Here is a 27992-nt window from a genome sequence, read left to right on the forward strand (position 1 = left end):
TTTCACTTTTTATGACACTCATTACATACACTTATTATTTTTCTATTTAGCTTATGTTTATCATGATTTTTTTCCCTGGATACCATTCTACATGATGACCCTGCTTTATGGCCATTACAATTAAAACAAAATGAACGTATGAAGTATTTAAACAAGGGGTATGCTTTTTTTAAAAATAAAGGCTCTAATTTCGAATCTTCAAAACGAATGTTCGAAAACCTATATCGATATTATTCGGTTAAATATTTTCAACAAGTGATGAATAATGGTGAAAAGTGTGACCGAAAATGGTTAATGTTTTCTGAATCCACTGAATGTGTATTTTGTTAATTCTGGCCACGAAAACAGAAAGGAACATATTCAATGTATGAATAAGTTGATTGAGTTCATAAAACAAAGTATTCATATCGATGAATATATGGTAAGCCAGATTAAAGGCGAGATTAATTATTGGGCTGCGATCTTAAATAGAATAGTAACAATATAAAATTTGCAACCCCCTCAAATTGAGGGGGGTTTAAACTTTATATGGTCATAATTTTTGAACGCTAAAATATTTTACTATGAAATTTAAAATTTATCGATGAATATAAGTCTAGTTGAAAATAATACAAAAAATATTTCATCAACTTGTTGCTCTCACGTTTGGGACAGGTGGGGCTAAACTTTTGGAGCTTTTTTGTTCCTAAGCTCCAATTATCGCAGTTTTTTGCAAAGTATCCTTATTTGACATAAGTATAAACATATAAATGTTTGGAGTTTGCTCCATGTCTGGAAGTTAGCTATCTCAAAGACGAAAAAATGCTTTGGGCGCCCCTGCGTGTTAGAGCTATTGACTCAATTTGATCCAGTTTTAAAGCAACACATTGACGCTTTTGCAAATAAATGCAAAAGTAATGTATCTTATTTGTTTAAAACTTTTTTTGAAGAGCTAACTGATACTATGTCTCAAAAAGTTTTAACGTACATTATTAGCGAAATAAAAAAAACAAAATACTGGGGAATTATCGTAGATTCTATACCTGATATTTCTCACTTGGATCGACTTTCTGTGATATTTCTTTATTATTTAAACGGCCACTTGTATGAGCAATTTTTTTGTTTTCTACAATTTAAAAGCCACGAAGATAAATTCTTGATTACTGGCATTTTAGATCTACTGGCAAAATGTGATATTGATAAAAGCAATTGTCGTAGACAGGCATACGATAATCCAAGCAGTATGCCAGGTAAATATTCTGGATTACAAGCACTTTTAAAAGAGCGGAGTAAATTAGCTTTTTATATCCCATGCGCTGGACATTCTTTAAACTTAGTAGGGTAGTGCAGTGTTAGTGAGTGCATCAACTCTATCAACTATTTTGGTGTTCTGCAGAGTTTGTATTTATATTTTGTAGCTTCAACACACAGATGGGATTTATTGAAAGGAAAGCTGCTACAAATAAGATCGCTAAGCTAGAGTTTGCATTCATGGCTGTACTTTGGCATCACATACTAATGAGGTTTAATGAAGTCAGCAAGTTTGCGGAAAAGAAAAGCAGAAAGAAATCACTTACCTTAATTCAATAAAATAAATATAAAATCTTAACTTGAATAAATATCAACGATAGCTTTATCTAGAAAGTCTTTCTTTTACTCATTTTTGTCATTGCCCATAAAAAGGGGCCTCCTACTTTAAAATAGCCCCGGGCCCCAAAAAAATCTTAATCCGCCACTAATGGAATAATTGCTTTATAAAAGAGTATAATCTATTTTTTAATGATCTATTAATGAAGTTTCATCTTTATCAATCATAAGTTTCATCTTCAGATCTACTTTTGTTCTTCCGTCGTTCCGTCGTCTTCCGCAATCGTTTTGCAGCCATCATTTCCAATAACGTATTTAGGCTCAAAATCAAGCACAAAAACAAAATTATCATTTACACTCTTGCCACATTCTGGACAGAAACAGTTATAGTTAAATTATAATTCAGTTTCTTCTAACTCTTCAAATAAAATAGAAATATTATTTTACTAACTAAATTGTCCGTATATTTATGTTAGAGATTAAGAAAGAAATAATACACAAAACTTTTGTCAAAAGTAATAACGTTTGCTAAAATTTTGTAAAAAAACTCGATATAAGTTGATAAAAATTACTTTGAAAAAAATTGAAAACAGATTTCTGTTTACTTTTTTTGCTTTCTGCTATCTTTTAAAATTTTAGAATATCTGCAATTTTCGCCAAGATCTAATAAATCTACATTTGAAAACCAATACTATATTACCGTTACTGTTATAAATATTATTATAAATACGCGCACTATAATATTATGGGAAAAAATAATAATCTGTCTTTAAAGTGGAGCGGTTAAATGCTAGGTTTAAATATTGTGGTAAACTATTTTAATTAGCGTTAATCAAAGTTATAATTCAAATAAGAAAATTTTAAAATACTGACACATTTTTGTAGTTGCGACAAGCAATAGTATTGGAATTTATTATAACTAAAATATAATTTAAACGTTAATTTTTCAGTTAATCCGTTTCTCTACGCTGGAAAAAGTAATGCTAAGCTGAAAGAATTTAATAACTGCAAGAATTTTCCGCTACTGGTAGGATATGACTTGATTAGGAACCTAGATTTTGCAGCATTCCAGAATTATACATTTTTATTGTCTTTTACATTTTCCGTAAAATTACCATAATGTCTAAAAATATTATAATATTTTTATATTTCGATATTTCATATTCATAATACAGTATATATGCCGCATTATGGATATGAAATATCAATAAAACTATACTTCAAAAATAATCTTCTATATTTTAAAATTTCATTTAAATTTTTATATTTATTTTATAAGGACTGTGTCAACGTTATCTGGAATGAATTAGCTCGCCGCTGGAGAGCTAACAAATGGGCACCTTTTTTTGAAAAACATGACTTTTTAAAAGTCATGTTTTACAAAAAACAATGATGAAAATGAGTTAAAATTTTATTGCAGCTAAACTCTTGTTTATTAGATATATAACTATGACGTAATAATGTAAGTATGAATTGTTTAACTTCTTGAAGTTAAAATATTCACAGCTACATATCTAATATTTGTCAATGATATCGGACGATAATTAAATGGGCTGAGTTTATAACCTTTCTTAAAGTGCAGAATTACATTTGCTTTAAGCCAAACATCAGGTACAATTCCAGATTTAAACAACTTGTTGAAAATAATTTAAAAAAGGATTGCAAATGATTTTAGGCATAATTTAAATTTTTTTGAATGAACACTGTCAATATCAATCGCTTTGTGTGCCTTCAGCTTTTACTGTTTATATATGCTTGGGTTTTGGTTTGTTTTTTAAATTTATAGCAAGTTTAAACTCACCTTTTTCAAATAAAATCTTTTTTGTTTTATCTAGTCGATTATTTATGCTGCCATCAAGTCAGTACTTAAAAATGATTACTTGATTAAAAATAATTATTTGGTAATCATGATCAATGCTGCCAAGTTGAAGTAAGTGGTTGACTATCATTTCCCTGTTTTTATTTTTTGAAAAAATTAAAGCAAGTATATTGCTATCTTAAACAGTGCGGCCGTGGTGCGGTAATTAGAGCGCTTGCTTTTGAAGCAGGAGATCCAGGTTCGAACCGAACTCCGGACATATATTCGCGTTAGGTAAGGAAGGAGGCGAGAACTTCCTAGTTAAATGCGCTTCCGCGGTGCTCTGTGGCAAGACCGTTAGGTCTTCTTGGGGCACCTAAATACAAAATTAAAAAAATAAAAATAAAAAATCAGGTTTAATTTGAAAAGTTAGCATAGAGATATTTTGACAAAGAAGACATTCATTTAAACATTCATTATATGCTTTAGCTTGTACCATTCATGACGGAATTTACCAAATTGTAGCTTTTATACCGTTACATCAAGTTATAATTGAAATCATCATCAATTGGTAAACTAATTAACTTTTTTTTCATACATGTTATACACATTTTTAAAAGAATGAGTGATGAATAAGCCTACTCAAACCAGGATCAACAACACCGGGGGGCTAGGGGGCACGTATTAACTCCCCCTCCCCCCTCCCCTACTTTTTTTCTAAAAAACCTTTTTTTTTTTTAAGAAAAATTTAGATATAGAGGACTTTTTTTTAGAAATTGACAATTGTGCTCCTGCACTTCGAAATCCGTATCGTCGGCCATGCAAACTATCCTAAAAACAAAGGGTTAATCTTCTAGATACCTGATAAACTAAAGATATGTTAATAAGATAATTTAAAGTTAATAAGATAGTTGTTAAAAAATTATATGTATTAAAATAATAATAAAAATATGAAAAAATAAAAATAAAAATAAAAAACAAATGGAAACTCCTGGAATTTTAATGGAAACTCCTGAAAACTCTTTAAGTCTTTTCAACCAAATATACTCAAGGGCTTATAGCTTATTTTTTTTTAATAAAATTAACTTTAATACGTTTATTGATACAAGTATATTTATATGTATACATTTATAAATAAGTTAAAAAATGAAATAATGATAGGAGCAAGTAGAAGACTGCAGTCTCATCATCAACCCCCTTTCATTTGCAACTTTGCAATAAGTTTCACGTGAGATTAACGTGACATTGAAAATCATAACTAGAAATAAACTTTAGCCTTGTACGTAAAAAAAAACAAAAAAAAAAACAAAGCCTTGTACGTAACGATCTGATTGATGAGTATAAAAAAGAAAAAAAACTATTTGTATTGTGATATAATCATCGTTTGTGGTCATCCAAAAGGGATAAATTCGTTATTTTTAATTTGATATTTAAAGATAGGATAGTATGTTGACGTCACATAAGTTAAATAGGTGCTGTTTGACTACTGCTTTAAAGAGATTTGATGATTTCATGTTTTTTATTTCCTCTTTAAGGATCGAATTCCATAGTCGCAGTCCTCGAGATAAGATAGAGAAGTCAGTTATTTTAAGTGAAGCCTTCGGAATTTTAAAGTTTTGAAAAGAGTACTTCGTTGGGTATTTGTGATCAATGGTGGAGAATTGATTTTTAAAGTATTTTGGTAGCAAGTTGTTTTGCAATTGAAACATAAACAATAAATTTTGGAGGTAGTTCAGTTCATAAACATTTAGAGCTCCAATTTCCCTGAATAATGGTTAGGCGTGGGTATATCTGTTAGCATTGCATACTATTCGACATGCTTGCTTTTGTTAAACGGGTAATTTATTTAGTACTGAAGAGAATGTGCTTGCCCAAACAATATTGCAATAGTTGATATAACTGTGAATGAATGAATAATATATATTTTTTAAGCAAGTTATATTTAGAAGGTGTTTTATTTTATGCATGATGCCAATTAACTTGGAGATTTTGCTCATCTATATGCACACTAATTCAATTTTTTAGTTCAATGCGAATATCTTTTGCAGAGGGTGAAAGTTAAGTAAACTAAAACTGATAAAAATTAACTATTTTTTGGATCAATATGGAACAAGACTGCATATTGAAATTTTAAGTTAAAAATGAATAAGCTAATGCTCTGTCATTGGAAGACATAATAAATTTTGCATGAAAAAAAGCAAAAAAAAAAGCACTTTAAATATTAGTTTCAAAGAATCTAATAATTTTACGCTGTGCATTTTAAATGTGTTGCGCAAATGTTATTTAATGCAGATGTGGTTCATAAAGGTATTGATCTAAACTAATTCTAACAAAAATAATCCAGGTGCGGTTCATAAAAGTACGGATGTAAAAAGTCATTAACATTTATAATTGCATGCTTTTAATTCAAATTCTTTTTAAAATAATGCAAACTTATAAGGGCGCATATTTTCTGCTACACCTTGGGCGTCATGAAAGTCCCTAGTGGCCTTGTCAATGACACTAAGATAATACGAGGTACCAAGGTAAAACCTTTCAAATGGTGCAACAAAAAGTTGTACCATTTAAAAAGGTAGATTGTGTTTAGTTAAAAAACTTTTGATTCGGAAACTAGCGAATAAAACTATCGGGTAAAAGTTTCAGGTGTTGATAAAATAAACTACTTTTAAAAAAAAATTAAATAAAAAGAAACTTAATAAAACTTTTAAATCTTATTTTTAATGTTTTGTATGTTAGAAAAATTATCTCCACCACTCCCTAACAGAAAAATAGTCCCGTCTAATTACAAATATTAAAACTCTTTACAATAGAGCATTATTAAGGTGGTCTTACAGAAATATGGCATATTTGCAAAGTGAAATTAAAATCAATTTATAATTCTTATATATATATATATATATATATATATATATATATATATATATATATATATATATATATATATAATATATTTATTAATTTAATTTAATTTAAAAACTCAACGTATCCAATTTAGAAAGATAATAATGTGTATAATTTATTTTTACAGTTTTTATGTTATATAAAACAAGTAAAACTACAATAAAATAAAATGTTAGCAGGTACAAAACAATATATATATATATATATATATATATATATATATATATATATATATATATATATATATATATATATATACATATATATATATATATACTTATGTATGGAGGAATATAATTTTCGATATTTTTCCATACTTGTGTATGAAGAAATATAGACAAACTATTCGAAAGCATAAAACGAAATGTTTACGAGCAATGAAGAAAATCAAAGGCGTAATAAATATTTTAATACATTTTGATGTTTTCTGCATTTTTAAATATTTGTTTTGTCCCGAATGAATTTCTACTTCTTCGGCAGTCAAAAAAAAAACAAAAAAAAACAGACCACAAAAGCCAAATTAAACAAATAAACCAAGTTATTTCATTGAATTTTGTATTCTAAAAAATAAGGATAGTCATTTCAATGTAATTATTGAACATTGGTTGTTTTATAAATTTTGGGTTTATTTATAAATCCATTTGCCTCCTACAAACGTGAACAAGTGAAGAGTTAACTACGCGCTTCATTGATTTTTCAGAAAAGATCTGGGGAGCCTCAGAAAAGTTACAGAAAACATGAAAAATTTGAAAACAGCTATATAGCATAATTAAAAAGGAAACTATTTTATTATTCTGCTAAAGAACTTGTAGAGGTAATAATTTTATTTAGTTAAATTAACCGTAGTTTCCGATCAACCGGGGAGACACGAAAGTTGGAAATATTCTAGCCAAAGCAACCGTAAAAACATCCAAAAATTCACCTGCCAAAGAGCAGGAGATCAAACTAAATTTATTTTACACAAAAAAAAAATTTAAAAAAAAAAATAAAGATTTTTTTAATAATAATTTTTAGAAAACTCATTTTTAATATTTATTTCATATTTAAGTAAAAATTAATTCAATAATTTTAAATTTATGAATTAATTTTCTTTGTCGTATAGAAAATTGAAAATATTTACAAACGAAAAATTGAAATTCGACGTGGATAATTTTTTTTCTCTTTTTCGAAAGATTTTGACAGTTATGTTGTATGTTGATATAACATAAATCACTAGTAAGTATTAGTAAATGAACTTAACTAAAAAATACTTATTTAAATAATACCTCGGTACAATAACACATTCGATTATTTTACTTTGCTAATGTTAAATGCTATTTTTTTTATTATTTGAACCCAAAGTTAATACATAATATATCAATATAAGATTATAAAAAAAAAATTGTTAGAATTTCAGTTAGGTATTACTAGGGAAAAAAGTTTATTTAACTTAGTAAACATTTCTTGCTGTTTTTATTTAGTATCCATGAATCTGATCGAACTGACTTTGTTGTTTCTGATAACCAGCTTAGGTAAGTAGATCTCCATTAATTCCATACTTTTAAAATAAAAATTGAGAAAATTACATGATAAAATACATCACACATCAGTGCTATGAATATGTTATATTTTATCTTGTTTACCCCTTCTTGGAAGATAAGGGTATAATGCGAGTGTATCTTCAAGTTATTTTAAAATTAAAGGAGTCAGCATAACTTAAAACTCTAAATTTTCAAAAATTATGTTTTTTATTGTTAAAATCATGTTTTGAAAATTTGAACAAAGCAAAAAAACGAAAAAAAAACATCATTGTTAAACTTTTCTAATTTTAAATGATCGTAACATTGATACCGCATTATTACTAAAAACATACAAAACTATTTTGAATATGCTTAATAAAATATTTTAATTAAATTTTTAATTGTTACTATGACAATTGAAGGCATAAGTGGATGAAGGCGTTATGTCGCAAAAATACAAAATTCCACTTTTTAAATTTTATATTATTATTCACACTTAAATATTACATACACAAATACACAAAAAGCATAAAAATTGTTTACTATATCCCTCCATAAATATGAATATATCTTTGCTATATAAAGATATCTAGAACAATATGTGTTCAAAACTTTAACTCCTGATATCTCAGTTCCATATTGGTGTAACATAACACCTTCATCCACTTATGTCTTCAATTATTTTAAGTTGCAAAACAATTGTTTCAATGTGGAACTAAAGGAAATTGCATACAAATATATTAAGAATTTTTTTTTCCTTTTTCAAAAATGAATCACATTAGGATTTGCACAAAAAAGTTGTTAAGTTGAAATTTTAAAAGTTATTAAGTTACAGCTTTGATGGATCTTTATGACATTTCTAGGCCATTATGACACTTCTAGACAACCTGCTATCCGAGACCTTATCGACTATTGATTTGTCTGTTTATTTTGTTTGTGTTTTTAATTATTTTATTGAGAGCCTTTTTTTAGGTGTTTTATGTAAAAAAAAATCTGAGAACTTAGATAAAAAGTTAGTAATGAATTAAAAATATTTTGAAAAGACTATCCCTGGATCAGTATTCTCCCAGGGAAATATTTTTGCAGTGGATTTGCAATGAACTATAAAGACATTTTGAGCGGTTCATTAAAGTTTTGCTCATCGGTTACTTAGTGGACCATTAATGGCATCCGCTATAACTTTCCAACATGTAATATAGTGGCTAACCATCGACTAGCCACTTTTGGCGGCTGTACTAAAGGTCCACTGAGTAGCTGATGAGCAAAACTACAGTGGACCGCTCAAAATGATTATATAGATCGACTGAAATTCCATTATAGAATATTTGCTGGACTAATATCCCTGATTCACTAATCGCAAACGTTTTACACAACAGATACAGATATAAATAATATTAGAACTAAAGCATCAGAGTCATCTCGGCTCAAACGATAAGAATAGATCGTATAGTTGCCTATCAGCTGTATCCAGCAAACTGTAATAAAACACGCCAGTTAACAAATTATAATTATTAATGAAATAAAAAGAAAATACCACTACTCTAAATATCACTCCTTTAGGTTTTATCGTTAATTTGGAGAACTATTATTCTGGTTAACTTTTATTCTGGTATATAACCTTAGAAGTTTATTTAAAATCGATAATAAAGTTTAATAATAATTTAAAAAAAAAAATAATACTTTAATAAAATCTTATATAAAAATAATCAGTTATAGTTCAAAAACTTTATGTCATCTCACCAGACCACTGCTGGTATGCTGATGATTGGCGTTCAATAACAAATCTAACAGATGATACTGGCAACTAATATATTGTGGAGCTTCCAAATTCCTGGCTATAAACTCTTTTTTTAAATATACTACAACACCACCTTTTGATATAGTATTTGAGTTTGTGGAGTCACAAATAATCATTTTTATTACTTCCCATATATCAAATTCATTTAACAAATTAATCAATGCTGAAACAAATGTTTTGACCATCCTCTAAAATCAAGGCTGCCAACTTTATTTCCTGATCATTGTTTTTTAAAACTATAACTTGCATTTCTTTCTGTTTAATTTTCTTGCCATCAAAATGTAGTACGCCTATAAAAAATTTTTGATAAATTTCTTTAACTCTTCTTTAATTCTATCAGCTTCTTTCATAACTGCTTTGTAAATACCTGCCTGTGTTGGAGTTGCAATATTAATACCTTTTTCTGACAATTGATGGCATACTTTTTTGTTCTAGCGTGTACTTAGCTTCACATTCTTTACTAAAGAAACAGCTGAAGCAGTTGAAGCTTTTCTTTTTCTTTTAGGTCTACTGAAATTGCTAGTAGAAGGAGAAAAATCATCGGCAGTCTTTCATAAAGAAATCACTAACTCTGACTACAGTCAGAGTTAATGATTTCTATTTTGATGCATGGTTTTGCTGACAACAGTTACTTTATTTTTGACACATTCAGATGGATGAGTTAAAACAATTTTTAAAGTAATATATTTTACTTTTACATTACTTTCAACTTGCACTTAGTAAAACTTTTTTTTTTCAGTACTCAGCCATACACCTTTTTTTATTTGTAATATCAAATAAAATTTTATTATAATAGCTGATACTGATTATCTGTGGTATTTAATCACCAAATTTTCAACTTTTCTTGAAACTGATTTTTCTGTTATCGCTGGAAAATTCAGTTTGGTCCATAATGAAATAAATTCACAGACGATAACTCTGCATCTTCCAAAAACAGATTAACCTAAAGAGGCCAAGTAAGTAAACCTCCTTAAAGTAACTTGTACATTTGGAATTCTAATTAGCTTGTCAAGTAGTTCTTCAATTCTATTAATTTCTGTTTTTTTCGCCTTTGCTTTCTCAAAAAAAACTAAATTGCTTTGCCAAGTTTACTTGTTTTTGTTTATATCACTGCTTATTTTATACATCCCTTCCTAAAAAGATTTAAATAATGAAATATCCTTTATAATTTTAAACATTACATTATAAAAAATGTACTTACACATTAAAAATAAAGAAAGATACTGAATTAAGTGATACTAAAAGCAAACTAGCTCGTTTTAAAAAAGTGGTCTATGGGGGACATTTTTAAAACTAATCATCAAGTTATATATAATTTCACTGTCCCTAAAAAAAGTTTCATCTCTTAATTTTAAGGCCATTAAAATAGTTAATAAAATTTGAATAAGTTATCAGCCTAATGTATATAGGGATTACCGTCAAAAAACAAGAAAAAAATTGTATTATTTTGTAAAATTTATATGTAAATTATATGAAAATAACTAAGCGATTTTACGTAAATTTTATATTGGTTATTACCTTAATTCTTATATTAAGTTATAAAACTAACCAGATAGTTACTAATAATAGTAATACCATTATTTTCGTTATTATTATAATTATGAAATCAAGAGGTTACATTAAATCCTGTTAAAAACATAAATACTGTTTATTTGACTTTTCTTGAAACAACTTTATCTAACCAAAAATATTTTAAAGAAAATATTTATTAAAGTATTTACTTTAAAATGATAAGTAAATTAATAATAATAAAAGTAAATTTGTTTATATTAGGCATAGCACTTTTTATTTAAAAATCAATAGTTTTTGTAAAATAAAATTTAAAAACAATAACTTTTTATACAAAACAACGTTTTTAAAATATTTATATAATTTTGCTTAATTTCAAGTACCAGGTTGACCTACTTTTTTACATATTATTAGGGACCCTTTAAATGTTCAAGGCTCTTGGGGCACCTATATAATATACTATATACTCTTGCCACACAACTCTCTGCTAGCCTGTTCAAAAGAATTCTTTACATAACCTTCGGCAAGCTTCCATTCGATCTTAGTGAGATTCTTCACCTTACCAGTTAATGCGATTTCGGCTAAGGGCTTTCTTTTCCATAAGGCGTTGAACCATGTAATAGTCGGAATTCCAATGCGTTGATACACTCATTATGAGCCCACGTTCATCTCTTTTTAATTGCCTTTGTTGTGCATACAGCAATTCAAAAGATTTAATACTGTGATGGTAGTGCGAGACGATTTTTTTACATTTTGCTATCATACTAATCATGCCTTCAATTTCGGATACTGCATCTTAATTGATAATTGAAGCGTATGAGCAAAGCAAGGTAAGTCCATAAAGTTTTGTCACATGTTCATGGCTGCTCTCATATTACTACCATTGTCTCGAAGAACGTATATTGGTACTGCTCTTGGTAGCGACCAATCTTCAATTGACTTTTCGAGAGATTCTAATATTGCTTCGCCCGTATGTGACACAGCCACAAACGGTTTATTCTCCTGTGTATATGATCGCATTTAAAAATCAGCAGTTAAATATATCAAACAAAATGATATATAGGAATCCAGTGCGCGAGAAGACCATATGTCTGTGGAAAAGCAATAGGATGGCATGCCAACAAACTCAGTAGTAATGCGATCAATAATTTCACGTTTCAAATTTTTATACATAGTTTTATACATAAAATTTTTATACACAATACTGCGAGAAAAAGTGGTCTTGCTCGGAATATGATACTTAGGAACAATAAATTTCATAAGTGCCTGAAAACCTTGTCCTTCGACGAAATCGTACAACTGACAGTTGTTTTCCAGCTTTATTTTCTTTCTTTTTTATTCTTTTTGCTTCTTGTGCCTTTTTATCACACCCCGCTGATTCCTCCCTACGGCAACTTCTCAGGTGAGTAAATAAGCCAGTTGTAGATGAAGTAGGACAAGATATTTTTTGACTGCATTTTCCAATATTACAAAAAACAAAAATAGTATCGTTAATTTTACGCCTATCAAAATAATTTCGCACAACGCTCCTTACTCTCTCGTCCTCCATTTTAAAGCGTCTTAATATAATTTTACAGCAACTTTTTAAATATCGAGCTTTAGGTTCGAAATTCGAATTATATTTGATTAACTAAATACATTCGATTCGAGTTCGAATATTGAATAAACTCGAACTCGAAACTTCGAGTTTCGCACACGTCTAATATATATATATATATATATATATATATATATATATATATATATATATATATATATATATATATATATATATATATATATATATATATATATATATATAAATACACGTCTAATATATTATCTATATATATATATACACGTCTATATATATATCACGTGTATATATATATAATCTATATATATATATACACGTCTAATATATATATATATATATATATATACACGTCTAATATATATATATATATATATATGTATATATATATATATATATATATATATATATATATATATATATATATATATATATATATATATATATATATATATATATATATATATATATATATATATATATATATCATTTATTTTAACCACTTTTTTTTAAATATTTATTAGTTTGCAGTAAAGACCACGGCCATAAACAAAACACTAAATTACACAAGAAGAGAGTTGCTCAATCTTTAAATGAACCTGAATTACGTCGCACAAAACGTCTTCTATATCAAAGTTTACTAAATATTAAATCGAAAAGGGAAGTTGGTATAGACATTGATGAAAGAACAACTGTGAGTACAAGTCCAAATGGAAATCGACCATATGTTAAAAAGCAAGGTAATATTGTTTATGTTGGTTAGTAATAACAGTTTAAACAATAATTAAAAATATATTATTATTATCTTTATTGTTATTTGTTTGTATTTTACAAGTTAAGCTGACTATATTATATTGTGTTCCATTTAAGTGAATTAAATAGCATTAATATAAGTAAAAATAATAATATAACTGCAAAAGTATGTTACAATACTTTTAATAAAAAAATTATTAGAAAATATGTTGTATATTGGCAAATATATATTTTAGTTCAGGAAGTTCGAGCTGAAATTAAAGTTATTCACCCTTGGCGAGTTGAATTATCAAACAAAACAAGTCCAGAATACATGTTGATTGTGGGAAATCTTATTGATGCAATCAATAATGAGTTTGTTGCAAACTATCATTTTCTTTCAAGTGCTGTTAGTAATCTTAGGTAAAGTTTCATTTTCAATTCATCTAAGTCATTTTTTTGTTCAATTAATTCAAATCAATCGTTTTTTAATTTTTCAACAGTTATTTTGATCATTTAAATTCAAGTAAAACTTTTTTCAAAAAACTTTAAGTTTTCACACTTAAGCATTTTTCTCTTGAATCTAACATTGCTGCTACATTTGCTGTTTTAAGGAATTAAAATTATGTTTTGATGATTTCCATTTTTATTTTGTTCCTTCCTTATTCCTCGAATAGTAAAAATATTTTTTTTTAAACAGTGAAAAGGCAGAAAAACAGGCCTGCGTTGCAAAAAAATTTCATTAATTCATCCAAAAAAAATTTTAAACTAGTTTTTAGATTATTATTTTTTTATCTTTAAATAATATTTTAGTTATTAATTCAATAAATAAAATTAATTTAATAAAACAACATAAAAAACTGTTATACAATATATCTTTGTTTTATAAAAATGATTAATCGTAGTAATATATACTATTATAAAAGTTCATTATTTTGTCTTCTTATTTCTAAATAAAGATATCATAGAGTATAGAAATTTCGACGAGCATACTATAATAACAAGTGGGAGTGTGACAAATCATTAAAAGACATTTAAAATCATTTAGTTTTGGATAAATGAATTGGATACTTTAAGATAATGGTTTTGTTAGTTAAGATACTATTTTTTCAAAGTTAAATAGAACATTTTTTATTTTCAGTTGTATGTTTGTTTTTTTGTTTTTATTTCATATATAGTCAAACCAATAGTTTTGTTTTTTAATTAATTTTGAGGCATATTTATAGACATTTATAATAGTTATAGACAGGCTATAACGTATGACAAACTAGCAAACTAGATTATCAATCAAATTTGGCAAAATGCATAAATAGTTTATAAACAATCAAAAAGCATTTGATTGTTTATAAATGCAAACAAAACTAAAGCATAGTATAACAAGCAAAACAACAAAACCTTATACAAAATACTGTCTAGCTGCTATTTTTCTTTAACTTATGTTTAGTTTATTTTGTGAAAATGTCTGTACAAACCTTTTTTTTATTTTATGGCAAATCCAAAAAAATTTTGAAATTTTAGTGCATCTTTATATATTTTAAAATAATATATTTCATTAATATTTTTATTTATTTACAAATATAGGTAGTATATTAATAAATATATTCCTTATTTTTATATGTATATTTTAGGCCAACTGCTGTTTCTAATGAAATTTTAGCTGTAATAGCTATACGGTTTTTTAAAACCGAAATTGACCCAATATTTCATCTTCATGGAATTATTAGTAGGGGATGGATTTCAAATCAGCAAGTTGATCCTAAGTATTTCAGAGTTTTAGGTAACCTTTTTAATTCTTTAAGTATTCCTTAAATATTTACCAAATTGTATATACCAAATTAATGATGATCATGATCATGATCATGATGTTGATGATTATGATGATGATAGTATAAAATTTTTGTTTTAAACTTTTTTTTAATAGAATGGATTAATGGAAATAATGCAAACAGGACTCCTCACACTTCAACTGCACTTAAACTTCGGTTGCTTCCTGCACTAATTATTTCTGAAAATAAGTCAGTGGTTCATCAGAGAGTTCCAAAGAAGATCAATGTTACATCATGTAAGTTTTTTATATTAACAAAGTATATAGTTTTTAAGAGTAATACATTTCTTTTGTTACATGAAAGAAATATTTTTTTTTGTTTTGTTGCTATTTTTTGCTTTTTTCTCTCTTTACTGAAAAAAATTTCCAGATTTAAAGTTTACTTTTTAAATTTAAAAATGTACAAAATATATTAGAACAGTCATAACCCTAATCTATAAAAAATAAAGTACATATACTTACTATAGATAAATTTTTAAATTTTTAAATAAAATAAGTACTAATTTGATTTTACAAAAAGTAATAGTACGATATTTTAACAGGGTGTATTACAGGGTATATAATAAGCAGATATAAGCATAAATTTAGACCATCCTCCAAATATTCTGAGTTGCTTAATAAAATGTTTGCAAAGGACAATTTTATTAAATTGTTTTTTATTTTTATGACAGGTTTTGTGCCTCGCCCAATATAAATAACTTTTCATTTGGCTGTGTTAAGAAGCATTTTATTATCATTACACCATCATTGAATTTTATGTATATTACATAGATTAAAAGAGAATTTCACCATGGATACTTCCTTGTATCACTCTAGATAGTACATCTTTTCATTTACTAGACTCCTTGTTAAATATTAGTTGTTGTTTATGATTTAAGCCATTTTTCAATCCAGGATGACAACCAAGATGATAAGTTAATCTCAAGTTTGTGCATGAGAGTAAAGTGGTCAACTCGGTTAAAAGCTTTTGCAAAATAAAAATAGCTGTTAGTGAGATATTGCGGTTAATAGCATATCGTCTAATACTTGTATGATGGCATCAGTTGTACTTCTTCCAGGAAAAAAATCAAATTGGTTTTTGATTGTAGTTTACCTTAGAAGTACAATATAATATGTTTTGCAATGATATATTTAAGTATCAATATATCAAAGCATTATAACATATTAAGTATCAATATGTTATCAATGCCTTGCCAAACTACATCTGAGAATTTCAAATTTAGTTTTGTTCAAGATTTAGTATTTGAAAGTAAGCTGGGAATTGGGGTTGATAGTCAACATTTATGTGATCACATACTAGTCTTATTAGTGAGATTTTTGAAGTAAGATGCTTTATAGGTGGCAATAAGCTTTGTGATAAAATCAGCTAAGATGTTACATTGGCATTCTTGCATAATAGTTTCACGTCACATTTATTAAAGTTTTCAGCTATATAAATCAGAGGTGTAAAAGAGTTGTAAGATGAAGCTTTTTTGTCGAGTTGGTAACCATTCTGATATATAAACCACCGTCATTAAGACGCATTAATATTCAGATGGTAGTCTGGATGAATTTAGCAATTACTATCTCAAAGTTTCCACACTTCTTAAGATATTCAGTAGTATGCCTGAATTAGATGACAGCGGGTGTAGAGGATAACATCTGGAAGGTATTTGTATAGTTAGAATTGATTATATATATAAAATATATTGTAACATCAGAGATAGCATCTCTGATGTCACACTGAAATAGCCAGCTGCTAGGGGCTTCAGTACATACATCGACTATCTTATAGCCAGCCCATCAAAAAACTGATATATATTTATATATATATATATTTATATATATATATATATATATATATATATGTATATATATATATATATATATATATATATGTATATATATATATGTATATATATATGTATATAATATATATATATATATATATATATATATATATATATATATATATATATATATATATATATATATACATATATATATATTATATACATATATATATTATATACATATATATATTATATACATATATATATATTATATATATAAATATATATCAGTTTTTTGATGGGCTGGCTATAAGATAGTTGATGTATGTACTGAAGCCCCTAGCAGCTGGCTATTTCAGTATGACATCAGAGATGCTATCTCTGATGTCACAATATATTTTTATAACTAGTATATATAAGTGTTTTTACTAGTTTACATATATATAAACTAGTAAAACCACTTATATAATTTCTTCTTCTGAAGAAGAATATTAGATTAGTGTTTTTAGTAATTTATTATTGCTCTGTTCTTTAAGAACATTGAGCACTCTATTTGTAGAATACGCTTAACTTACATATATATATATATATATATATATATATATATATATATATATATATATATATATATATATATATATATATATATATATATATATATATATATATATATATATATATATATGTATATATGTATATATATATATATATATATATGTATATATATATATATTTATATATATATATAATATATATAATTATATATTATGTATATTTTATATATATTTATACACATATGTATATATATATATATATATATATATATATATATATATATATATATATATATATATATATATATATATATATTATAGATATAGAAGTTCACATTTCAATCAAACTCAAGCAACATTTTGTTATGTTTTTGGAGCAAAATAATTCACCAGAGTTTGTTGAACTTAGCGGAAACATAGAATATGCAGTAAATTTTTTTTTACCTATTTTTCATATATATCATTTTTGTTTTTGAAAAAAATGAAATACTATTTTTTAAATTTAAAAGCTTAGTTCTAATTTTTATTTTTTTTTCTAATAAAAATGAATTTACTTTGTTCATGTGCATTACATGCTCTTAGATGTTTTTTATTTGGATTCTACAAAAAGTGTAACCAATAAAATACTTGGAAACACCTTGTGGTTAAGTGAAGAGAAATTTGTATAAAATTAATTTCTTTCAGTTATTTTTTTTATTTGTAGATATCAAAAATCTTTACATATGATTCCTTTTACATTGATGCTCATGTTATTGAGTTTAGGTAAAATATGTTATAATAGGAAAGAAAAATAATTTTTTGGTTTACTTTTCGCTTTCTTTGTTATTTAATTTTTTTATTTCTACTTTTCATTTGTATTTGTAAAATGCATTTTGATTTTATGGTAATATATTTTTCTAGAGAAAGTGAGGAAGGACTGGTAATTGTTGAATGCATAATTCAGTTTAAACTTGAAGAAAGACATGCAATTGAAAAATGTGAGGCCATGATTGCAGGTGGTGATTTGGATGGAATGCCTGTTGATAACAGATATTTTAAGATAATAGGTTAGGATTTTGCTATCTAAAATTTGAAATAAATGGTTTTTAAAATTATTTATTTGAGTTTTTTACAATGTATTTTAGGTATATCTGAAAAAGGAATTAAAATAAAAGCAAATCATACGTTTAATATTATGCAATCGTCACCAACAAAGTCTCCAAAAAATGTTCAAAACAATACATTACTATTGCCTTTAGTAAATCTTTATAAAGATTTTGAAGCATCTATCCTTTCAAGTATTGGTTCATCTAATGATACGTATGTTTCAAGTCCATCTATTCAAGTTGTAACTCCTCCATCAATTTCATTAAAAGAGTCCAGCAAACCCCCTGTTTTATTTTCTCAAAAGATAGCATCGCCACCATTAACTGCACCAAAATCTGTAAATCAGCCTAATGCAATATTGCCTTTATCACAATCCCCTATTGATTCAACATCAATGCCTTCCTATACTAATTACACAGATATTCCTTTTTCAATGTCAAATAATTTGTTATCTTTAAAACATTCAAAAAAGTTAAAACCACTTCGATGTGAGTTGGAAATTTTATTTATTTTATTTAGTTTGTGTGTGTGTATTGTATAGTATATGGTATTAAGGAAAACAGAATTTTTCAGATAAAGAAGTTCGATTATCTATTAAAATGGAGCAGCCTTGGAACAAGTCATTTAGCTTTAACAATACAAAGGAGTATATTGTTTATAGCGCAACAATTGAAGAAGCTGTAAGTTTAACTTCATTTAGTTTTAAAACCTGATTTAAATTTTAAAAAACAACTTTAAAAGGTTTACTTATCAATTTTAAACTTTTTAAATTTTTTAATTATGATTATAAAATTAAAAAAATAAAAACAATTTTTTAACTTTTTTTTATTTTTTCACAAAGTTTTCATTGTAATAAATTACTTTAAACTCTTGAATATACAATAAATATCAGTTTATAGTATAACATATAAGTATAGATAGTATAATATATAAATAGATAATGCTGGCGTCTCCTAATTTCTATTCAAAAAATAAAAAGAGTAAATTTTTTAAAATTTTTTTGCTGTAGTAGTTGTCGATTATTTAGACAATTCTGCCCCTATTCAAATCATCAATTCCATCGGTGCCCTTCAATGAATAAATTTTATCTAGTGCTACATTTTATCATATGATAAATCTCTTTGTCTCTCTCTATATACAATACGGTCCATAATTATTTGAATGGTCATACTTTTTGATATAAGATATCAAAGTTTTACTAACTATTTGGAGAGGAATTGAAAACAAAGTCTACCTGAACTATATGTTATCCTTCTATTATTAGGTTTACAAAAAGATTAATTATAAAATCCCATAAAATTAATTTTACTTGTCTTTTAATCATCCTTAGTGACAATAACTGTCTTACATTTTCTTGGCACTCTACTTAACAACTTATTCAATTTTTGGGGTCAATTTTATGCCACTAAATAATAAGTTTTTCCATATCTTATGCATCATTAGGCATTTGTTTTTGACATTACTTCCCATAAAAATCTGATAGGAGAGAGATCTTGTGATCAGGGAGGTTAAATCATTCTATTCAATATTTGATTGTTCTTGAACTCAGTCAAATAGCTTATACAATTTTTTTTGTAAAATATGTTTTGGATTTAAGCTTTAAGTCATTTTCTTCTGAAAAATAAATGGTTTCCCATTAAACCATCTTTCCGAAGGTGTGGCAGAATTTTTTAAGTGTACAAGTAGACTATTTTTGTCATTACTCCCTCTGTCACCTGTGGTATTCCAACCAAAGGTCACCTGTGGTAATCCAACCAAAACAGCCGAACACCTTAACACTATATCTACCATGTTTTAAAGTCAATAATACACACTATTTTATCATACATTTCACAAATTTTTTTTCTAGGCAAGCAATCTTATCTTGAAACCTAAGATTTAAAACTTTGATATATCAGTCCAAGTTTACAGTCATTGATAGTTTATTTTTTATGTAGTTTAGCTCACTTTAGCATTTTTATTATTCTTATGATTTTTATTAAAGCATTTTAATCAAAGTACTTTTAAATCATCCTAATAGTGCAAATATATATATATATATATATATATATATATATATATATATATATATATATATATATATATATATATATATATATGTATGTATGTATGTGTGTATGTATGTATGTATGTATGTATGTATGTATGTATGTATGTATGTATGTATGTATGTATGTATGTATGTATGTATGTATGTATGTATGTATGTATTTATTTATGTATGTATAAAAATAAATATGGTATGCATGTTTAATTCCTTATTAAACTTGGATACTTAATTATGGGTGTATACTAAAAATAGTGACACAAAAACTAACCAACTGATTCGTTAAGAACAGGACCATTTAGCATAATGGTGAAAAAATTTTATAAAATTAAAGCTTTTTTTTCTAAAAATCAATTGTAATTGATTTTTTTTATAAACCAAGTTTGTTTTATGTAAATTTGCTGTTTGGCAAATAGATAATAGTAATAATGATAAATAATAATAAAGCAACAACAATATTTTATTTTAGTTTTGGAATTAACAGTTTGGCATTTCTTTTAGACAAATAAACTTTTTATTTATTTTAGCTTAAACTATTTTTTGTCTAGGTTGACAGGGCACTGATGGAAGATGACACTTATATTGATGCAACTGTGCTAGATTTTTTGTGAGTCTTATTATTTTATCACATATTATTATCTTATTTTTAAATAGAAGTCAAAGTTTCATTAACTTATTATAATAATATATTTTTTATTTCAGGAAAGGTGATGAAGATAAAACCATTGTCAATCTAGCTGTACGATTTCATCTTCAAGAACCTTATCCTCAACAAAAACTTAAAAATATCATAGGGCAAGGAACGCTGAGTGGATTTCCAGTGGATAAAAACTTTTTCTATGTATTTTGTAAGAATTCATTACAAAGTTACTTTTTTCAAATAAAAATTTTAATACAATGGTTATACCATTGAACAAAATATACCATTGAATAATAAATATAAAAAAAATCAGATAAAGTTTAATTTCATTTAGCTTTGAGTGAAACAGTACAACCACCCCCAGGACCCAAGCCCTCAGCTGTTTCTGGTGACAATAATGAACAATATGGACAAAAGCAACAAGCACATCAAGACATTTATTTACAGGATGTAAAGCCTTTGTTTTTGTCAACTACTTCATCTCCTCCAAGCCATAGCAATTTTGTTGTTACTAGTAATCAATATTTTACAGAAGCATCAACATTTAATTCTTATTTACCAAAAACAAATGAAAATAAAGTTACTTACAATCCATTTTTGCCTCTTCAGACAAATGCATCCTCATTGGAACCAGGTCAACAGACAAATACATCCCCATCTGAAACTGAACTATATAAATTGAATGGAAACCCTACTCAGCCATCAGTTTATTTAAGTAATGGTTCTCAAAGTGTTTTGTATAAATATTTATCAACTGAATCAAATAGCTATATCTTACCCACTGAAGTACCGCAAGGTTTATTTGATAAATAGTTCATTAGATATCTTTATCTTTTTAATTTTAGTACAATTTTTTTATTTTTTATTTATGTTGTTAAATTCAAATATTGAAATTCTTATTTCAGAGGCAAACGAAATTGAAGGTTTTATGACATTGCAACAAAGTTGGCAGCCAAGCTTGGGTGATAAAAATAGTCAATTGTACAGATATCTTGAAAGCTCTATTGTTTCTTCAGTAATTTATTTGACATTAGCTCTTGTTCTAGATCTTTTTTTTACAATTTTTTTTAGTTAAGTGTTTATTTTTCTATTTCAATTTAGGTCAAGGAAATTTATTCTAAATCTAGTGAGTTTGTTAGTCCAAATGTCATTGGTTTCAGTGAAGCAGATATTCCATCTTCATATGATGTAGCTTTAACAGAAAAAAAAGTTGGAGTTAGGTTCAAAATAAAGTTTATGGCTGGTCATAAAGCACTTTCTGAGCCATTAGAGCATGCTGTTTTAGCAAATAACTTAACTGGAATTCTAGTACAAGAAAACTCTCTTGTGCTTGTTGGTAAGTTTGTATGAGATAATAGTTTCACAATTTTTAAAACAAGTCAAAATATTTACATGTTGAATCTCAATTTTATTTGTGTTATAAAATATATTAAAATACTTTAGCGTCATCCTCATCAACTCAAAATATTAATGGAACTTTGAGTGGTGGAACACATTTAACAATTTGCCAGCAGCAGCAACTAATTGCAGAATCATCATCTGGAGTTACAGTTGGAGGATTTATTCCCCAATGTTTGTCAGATGGAAATTATAAAACTGTTCAGTGTCATGCTCTTACAGGGTTTTGTTGGTGTGTTAATAATGATGGGGTCCGTATTCAAGGAACAGAGGAAAGATATAAAGAACCTAATTGTTCAGGTAGTTTTCTAGTTCTTTTCCGTGTTCAAATAAATTATTTAAAAAGGTGTTTTATACTATAAAGTTTTTCATAAATTTTTCTTCAGGTCTTAGAATATCTGGAAACCTTATTCTTCCTGAGGATGCTCCAACCACTCTTCCATCTGGATCATGTATTACTCTTTTTGTCCAAGAATTGGTTTTTTGTGGTAAAGGCATAACCTGTAATATTCCTGTTGCTGCTAACCAAACAATATATAATTTTGTAGTAAGAAATCAAACAGTCAGTTATCAATTAGATTTAGCCAAGTTGAAATATGGGAAATATAGTGCCAATGCTGTTATAAATGTTGGTTGGTGTTGCTCAAATGCACAAGATTTAATACATAGGGGTGACTATCATAGCACCACAATTCACGATTTTGAGATTGATCAATCAACAACAAAGGTTTTACTGGATATCAATCTGGAAAAGTTGTTGCCAGAAGAAACAGGTACAATCTTTACGGTTTTAATTTTTATTCTTGCATGTTACAATAATTTCTTCATGTCAAACACCAATGGGTATCAAGGGTTCTAACTTGCTAAAGTATATGAAAAAATTTTCAATATTTTTAAATAGGTATAAAACTTGAAGGAAGTATTATTCTACCAGAAGATACAGATGCAAAAGAAATTACTGCTGAATCTTGCCTTTCATTAGGCACCAAGCAACTTCATTTATGCAAAAGTAGCAATTGTCTTGAAACATTACATTCAATAAACACAACTATAAGAAATCTTACTGTTATAAATAATACAATTCCATACAGCATGGATTTACCCAATTTGGATCCAGGAACTTATATTATTAGTGCTGTCCTGCATGTTAGTAAATGTCCAGAGAGTGCTCAAATTATGGTTTCTGGAGATTACTATAACGATGTCATAGAGGATTATGAAGTCACTTCAACCACATCAGAAATTGTTAAAGATTTTAAAGTAATCAAACTTAATGACGTTAAAGGTATTTTTTTAAGTTTGTTTTTATTGTTTGTTGGATATTGTTAACTTTGTTTTTTTTTTATTATGATAATTTTGTGCATTTTTAGAACTTTTGTTTAGGTGTGTTTGTAACTGGCAGAGTAATATTATCAAATGAAAATCAAGTTCTTCCTCCTGAGACTTGCTTGACTGTTTCTTCTAGAAAGCTTATTCAGTGTAAAAATGCTGCTTGCCAAGTTTCCCCTGTTGCAACCAAAACATTTGTAAATGTTATTAACAATAATGGCATACCTTACTCATTACAGCTAATGTCTCATACTCCAGGAAAATATATTATTAGTGCTGTGGTCAATTTAGGGTGGTGTCGAATTGAAAATGGAACAGAATGGATTAAAGAAGGAGATCTTTATAATGACAAGATTCATGATTATGAAATAGACAATAAAACTACTGTTGTTGGCAAGAATATTTATGTTGTGCCTTTAGCATCTGAACTTAATCCATCAGGTATTTTGCTAATTTTTTAAATATTATCTCTTATTGTTTTTATAATCTATTGTATTAAGTTAAGCATTATATTAATATTCTTCTTTTTTATTTGATTGTTAAAAGAATTTATAAGTATTCACAATTTTCAAATCTTTATACTAATTAATATATAAATTAATTACAAAATTAATTTATTAAATAACTAATCAAAGTTTAAAAAAAAGACAAAATAAAAGGTTTATCTTTAAATAAATAAAATTTATTTTTTTCTTATATGTTGAAAGAAAGTTTATGCAATTACAGACAAAAGATACAACTAAATATTATTGGCATAGCCAAGAATATTCTTGAAAGATTTGTTTTGTAAAAGGCATATTATTAAGATTGGAAAACATTGATACACATCAGGAAATGTCAAATAATTACAATAGGAAACATGATCACAATAGGAAATAACAGATAATTACAAGAGTTGGTGACAGATAATAACAATAATAAGGGCTGTTGGATAATCATGATAGGGAGCATCAGATATAGTTTTTGATAGGGTAATTAGATAAGGACTGACATATAATTGTGTCAGAGATTGTCATATAATCAAAAAAATGTCTGGTAATCAGAATAGCATAAATGATAATCATAAATTATGTTATTGTTCGATAAACATAAACATGTATTATAATTGGGGGCTGATCCATAATTGGAGACAGATCACAATTGGAGATGATCATAATTGGCGACAGATCACAAATGGGATTATAACAATCACTATTGAAATTGTTAATTTATTTGAAATATTTAGATAACCATTTATAATTAGGACTTTTAAATAGTTTTGGTGCCCTCCTAAAAATAGTTTTAAAGCTAAGTTTTAGACAATTTTATTTTAAGGACCTATTCTTTTTTCATTTTAAGGACCTACTCTTCATGGAGATATAATACTGCCACAAAATGTTCAAATAAAAAGCCAGTCATGTTTGACAATCAAAGCTCAAGAAATGAAATTGTGTTCTGGGGTCATTAATTGTGTACAACCTATTACAGCAAAAGAAACATTCTATAATGTAAAAGCATCATCAAATCGAATTTCATACTCACTAGCACTCCAACAAAATATGTCAGGAAATGTGATAATCAGTGCTGTTTTACATAATGGCTGGTGTAGGGATGATACTGTAACTCAGAAAGAATGGATTCGAAGTGGTGATTATCATAGTGAAGACCTGCAAGACTTTATTTTACAAGAAAACCAAACTGAAATTCATAAAGATATTGAAGTTTATCAATATTCAGAAACAATGACTGGTAATGAATTTGATAACTTTTAATGTAGTTCCAATCAAAAAAAAATTTCTTATTTCTGTTAATTTTTTTTCTTAAAGGTCCGCCTCCAAATACTAATCAACCTACTTATTATGTCACATCTGGAGTTTATGGTTCTAAAGTGAGCACCCCTTTTGTTCTTAATGATACAACAGTAGCTGATGATGCTGTAAGTAGCATTGATGAACTCAATGAAGCTCCTAATCAAATGATAACTGAAGTTCCTATAACACAGCCTGCTTCTCCAGGTAATTTATATAATTGCTCTTTAATTTTTTTAACATCAGTATTTAAAGCACCTGGTTATGTTATTGCTAATATAAATGAAAATTACTCTAGCTCTTAAAGAAAATAGAGAAGTTGGAAAGTTTTATATAAGGAGATGATTTTACATTTTATAAGTTTAGTAATATCGTATTCAATGCAAGTGATGAATTTTTATTTTGAAAACAGGAAAAAGTATTTTTATAACAGCATTCAAGTTTTCTGTTTGAATTTCAGGGGTAACAGTTTTAAATAACAGTATTAAATAATTTCAGGCGGTAACAGTTTTAAATAACAAGCGTGAGAACTGTACAGATATTTTTTTTAAGAGTACCTTTGGAATAGTGGAGCTCGTCAGCAAGCTTTTGAGAAGAGCCTGTGAATCTTGCGGCTTTGCCAAGCATTAGAGCAATAAAAATCTAAAAACAAATTTTTAGTTTTTTTACTTTATTAATATTTTCAACACTGAAATATTTCTTTAATTTCATATAGCATCAAACTCGACACAATTTGGCGTAACATCTGAAGAAGATTTAATAGACCTCCCTGAAGGTATTTTTTCTAACATCAATTTATAAGTTTTATAAACCTTACATGGATTATTATTTTCCTAATATTTTGTTTTATCTATTTTAGGTCTTCCTAAATCCTGTAAAGATATTCGTTCAAACGGGATTGGGCACATGGACGGCCAATACGTTATTGAGCTTCGCAAGCATTGCCACTTAAGCATCATTTGTCAAGACATGAATGAGCCGATCCCACGTGAGTTTCTTGGTGGGGCAAGCGAAGAAGAATGGAAATATTGGCATTATGCAATTCTTATTAGAATAAATGAAAATGATAAAAGGAACATGCCTTCTGGAGCATGTTTAGAAAATTCTGGTATGATATATCTTTATTAAAATATGTTAGAATGAATATTTAGTGAAATAAGATTAATTTTATAAGTATAAAACACATGTATAGGCATAGACACATGTATCATTGTTGTTGATGTCTATAAATGTATTAAAATAAACAATTTTTCAGAAAATGGGAAAGATTTGCTAAGAAGGATAAAAATGGCTAGTGCATCTCAAACGAATCCGATTGAAAAATGGCGATCAAGTATTTCGAATATTTTAAGAAATAGATCACGTAGAAACGTTAGACATTCAGGCAGCTCTGTAATAACAAAAGCTAAGATGCTATATAAAAGTAAGGAAATTTCTTTGTTAAAATATTTCAAATTATTAAAAATATTCGTTTAAATTATATAAACAATTGTAACAAACTTTCGGTCTTATAGTAATGTAAATAATAAAAGTTTTGTTTATATATTTTTTTTTTAGTTGAAGAAAATCCAAAAATGAGATCAAGTTGGGGAGTTTTATAGTTTTAATACAAGATATTGAATACAAGATTACAAAAGTGCTTGTGATTAGTAGGGATAAGCCCATTATGCAAAGGAACTTTACTCAAATGAGGATTACAAACAAAATATATAATGTATTAATGGATATAAGAAAGGGTAGAGCACAATCACTACCACATCGACCAATTAAAAAAGTTTTTTATTTTAGATTTTTATATTGGTTAACTAATTTTATAACAATATAACGCATTTCGCTTGAAACCTTTGGTGTTTGTGAATTTTTCTTCGATCCTCGAAAATACTTAAATAGCGTAAGGTGCTTTCAAAAACTTCAACATGAAGAGACTAAGCATCGCATTTATTATTTTGCAACCTTGCTTAGTTTTCTTTTTTTTTTTTGCCTTTTGAAAATACGAACTGCTGATAATTCTCACGGCAACATTTTTCGAATTTACTTTGTATGTTTTATTGTATATATTTTTATTTGCTTAAAGCTGTGTATGCTTGAAAAAAAAAGAAAGGTTTTTTTTTTAATCATAGTTAGTGGTAATCTTATTTACGTATTTCCTTACTTTTTGATTACCTAATATGTCCTTGA

General features: G+C 27.0%; 1 protein-coding gene across 2 annotated transcripts; it reads left to right on the top strand.

Moving 5' to 3' along the window:
- The first annotated feature begins 6715 nt into the window (after positions 1–6715).
- On the top strand, positions 6716–27933 carry LOC100201986 (uncharacterized). Of its 2 annotated transcripts, none has more exons than XM_065813597.1 (26): positions 6716–7079; positions 7726–7776; positions 13169–13384; positions 13634–13799; positions 15005–15153; positions 15298–15438; positions 17849–17955; positions 18231–18289; positions 18428–18573; positions 18652–19101; positions 19187–19293; positions 21209–21267; positions 21363–21508; positions 21635–22096; positions 22206–22315; positions 22402–22636; positions 22744–22998; positions 23085–23471; positions 23600–23983; positions 24082–24468; positions 25366–25755; positions 25833–26021; positions 26530–26589; positions 26674–26922; positions 27070–27237; positions 27372–27933. In XM_065813597.1, exons 2-26 carry the CDS (start codon positions 7731–7733, stop codon positions 27413–27415), a joined length of 5112 nt encoding a protein of 1703 aa, XP_065669669.1. In that variant the 5' UTR covers positions 6716–7079; positions 7726–7730; the 3' UTR covers positions 27416–27933. The 2 variants fall into 2 exon arrangements, with proteins under 2 accessions (XP_065669669.1, XP_065669668.1); XM_065813596.1 differs by lacking the exon at positions 6716–7079 and adding an exon at positions 7253–7480.
- Positions 27934–27992: the final 59 nt, after the last annotated feature.

This window comes from Hydra vulgaris, chromosome 12, assembly GCF_038396675.1.
Source record: "Hydra vulgaris chromosome 12, alternate assembly HydraT2T_AEP".
In the NCBI taxonomy this organism is placed as follows: Eukaryota; Metazoa; Cnidaria; class Hydrozoa; order Anthoathecata; family Hydridae; genus Hydra; species Hydra vulgaris.

Bases quoted from the DNA above. Each gene is read 5' to 3' on its own strand.
- LOC100201986 (XM_065813597.1), top strand. From the start codon at position 7,731: ATGAATCTGATCGAACTGACTTTGTTGTTTCTGATAACCAGCTTAG. The intron at 21,509-21,634 runs GTAAGAATTCAT...AATTTCATTTAG, and splicing joins AAACTTTTTCTATGTATTTT to CTTTGAGTGAAACAGTACAA. The intron at 24,469-25,365 runs GTATTTTGCTAA...TTTCATTTTAAG, and splicing joins ATCTGAACTTAATCCATCAG to GACCTACTCTTCATGGAGAT.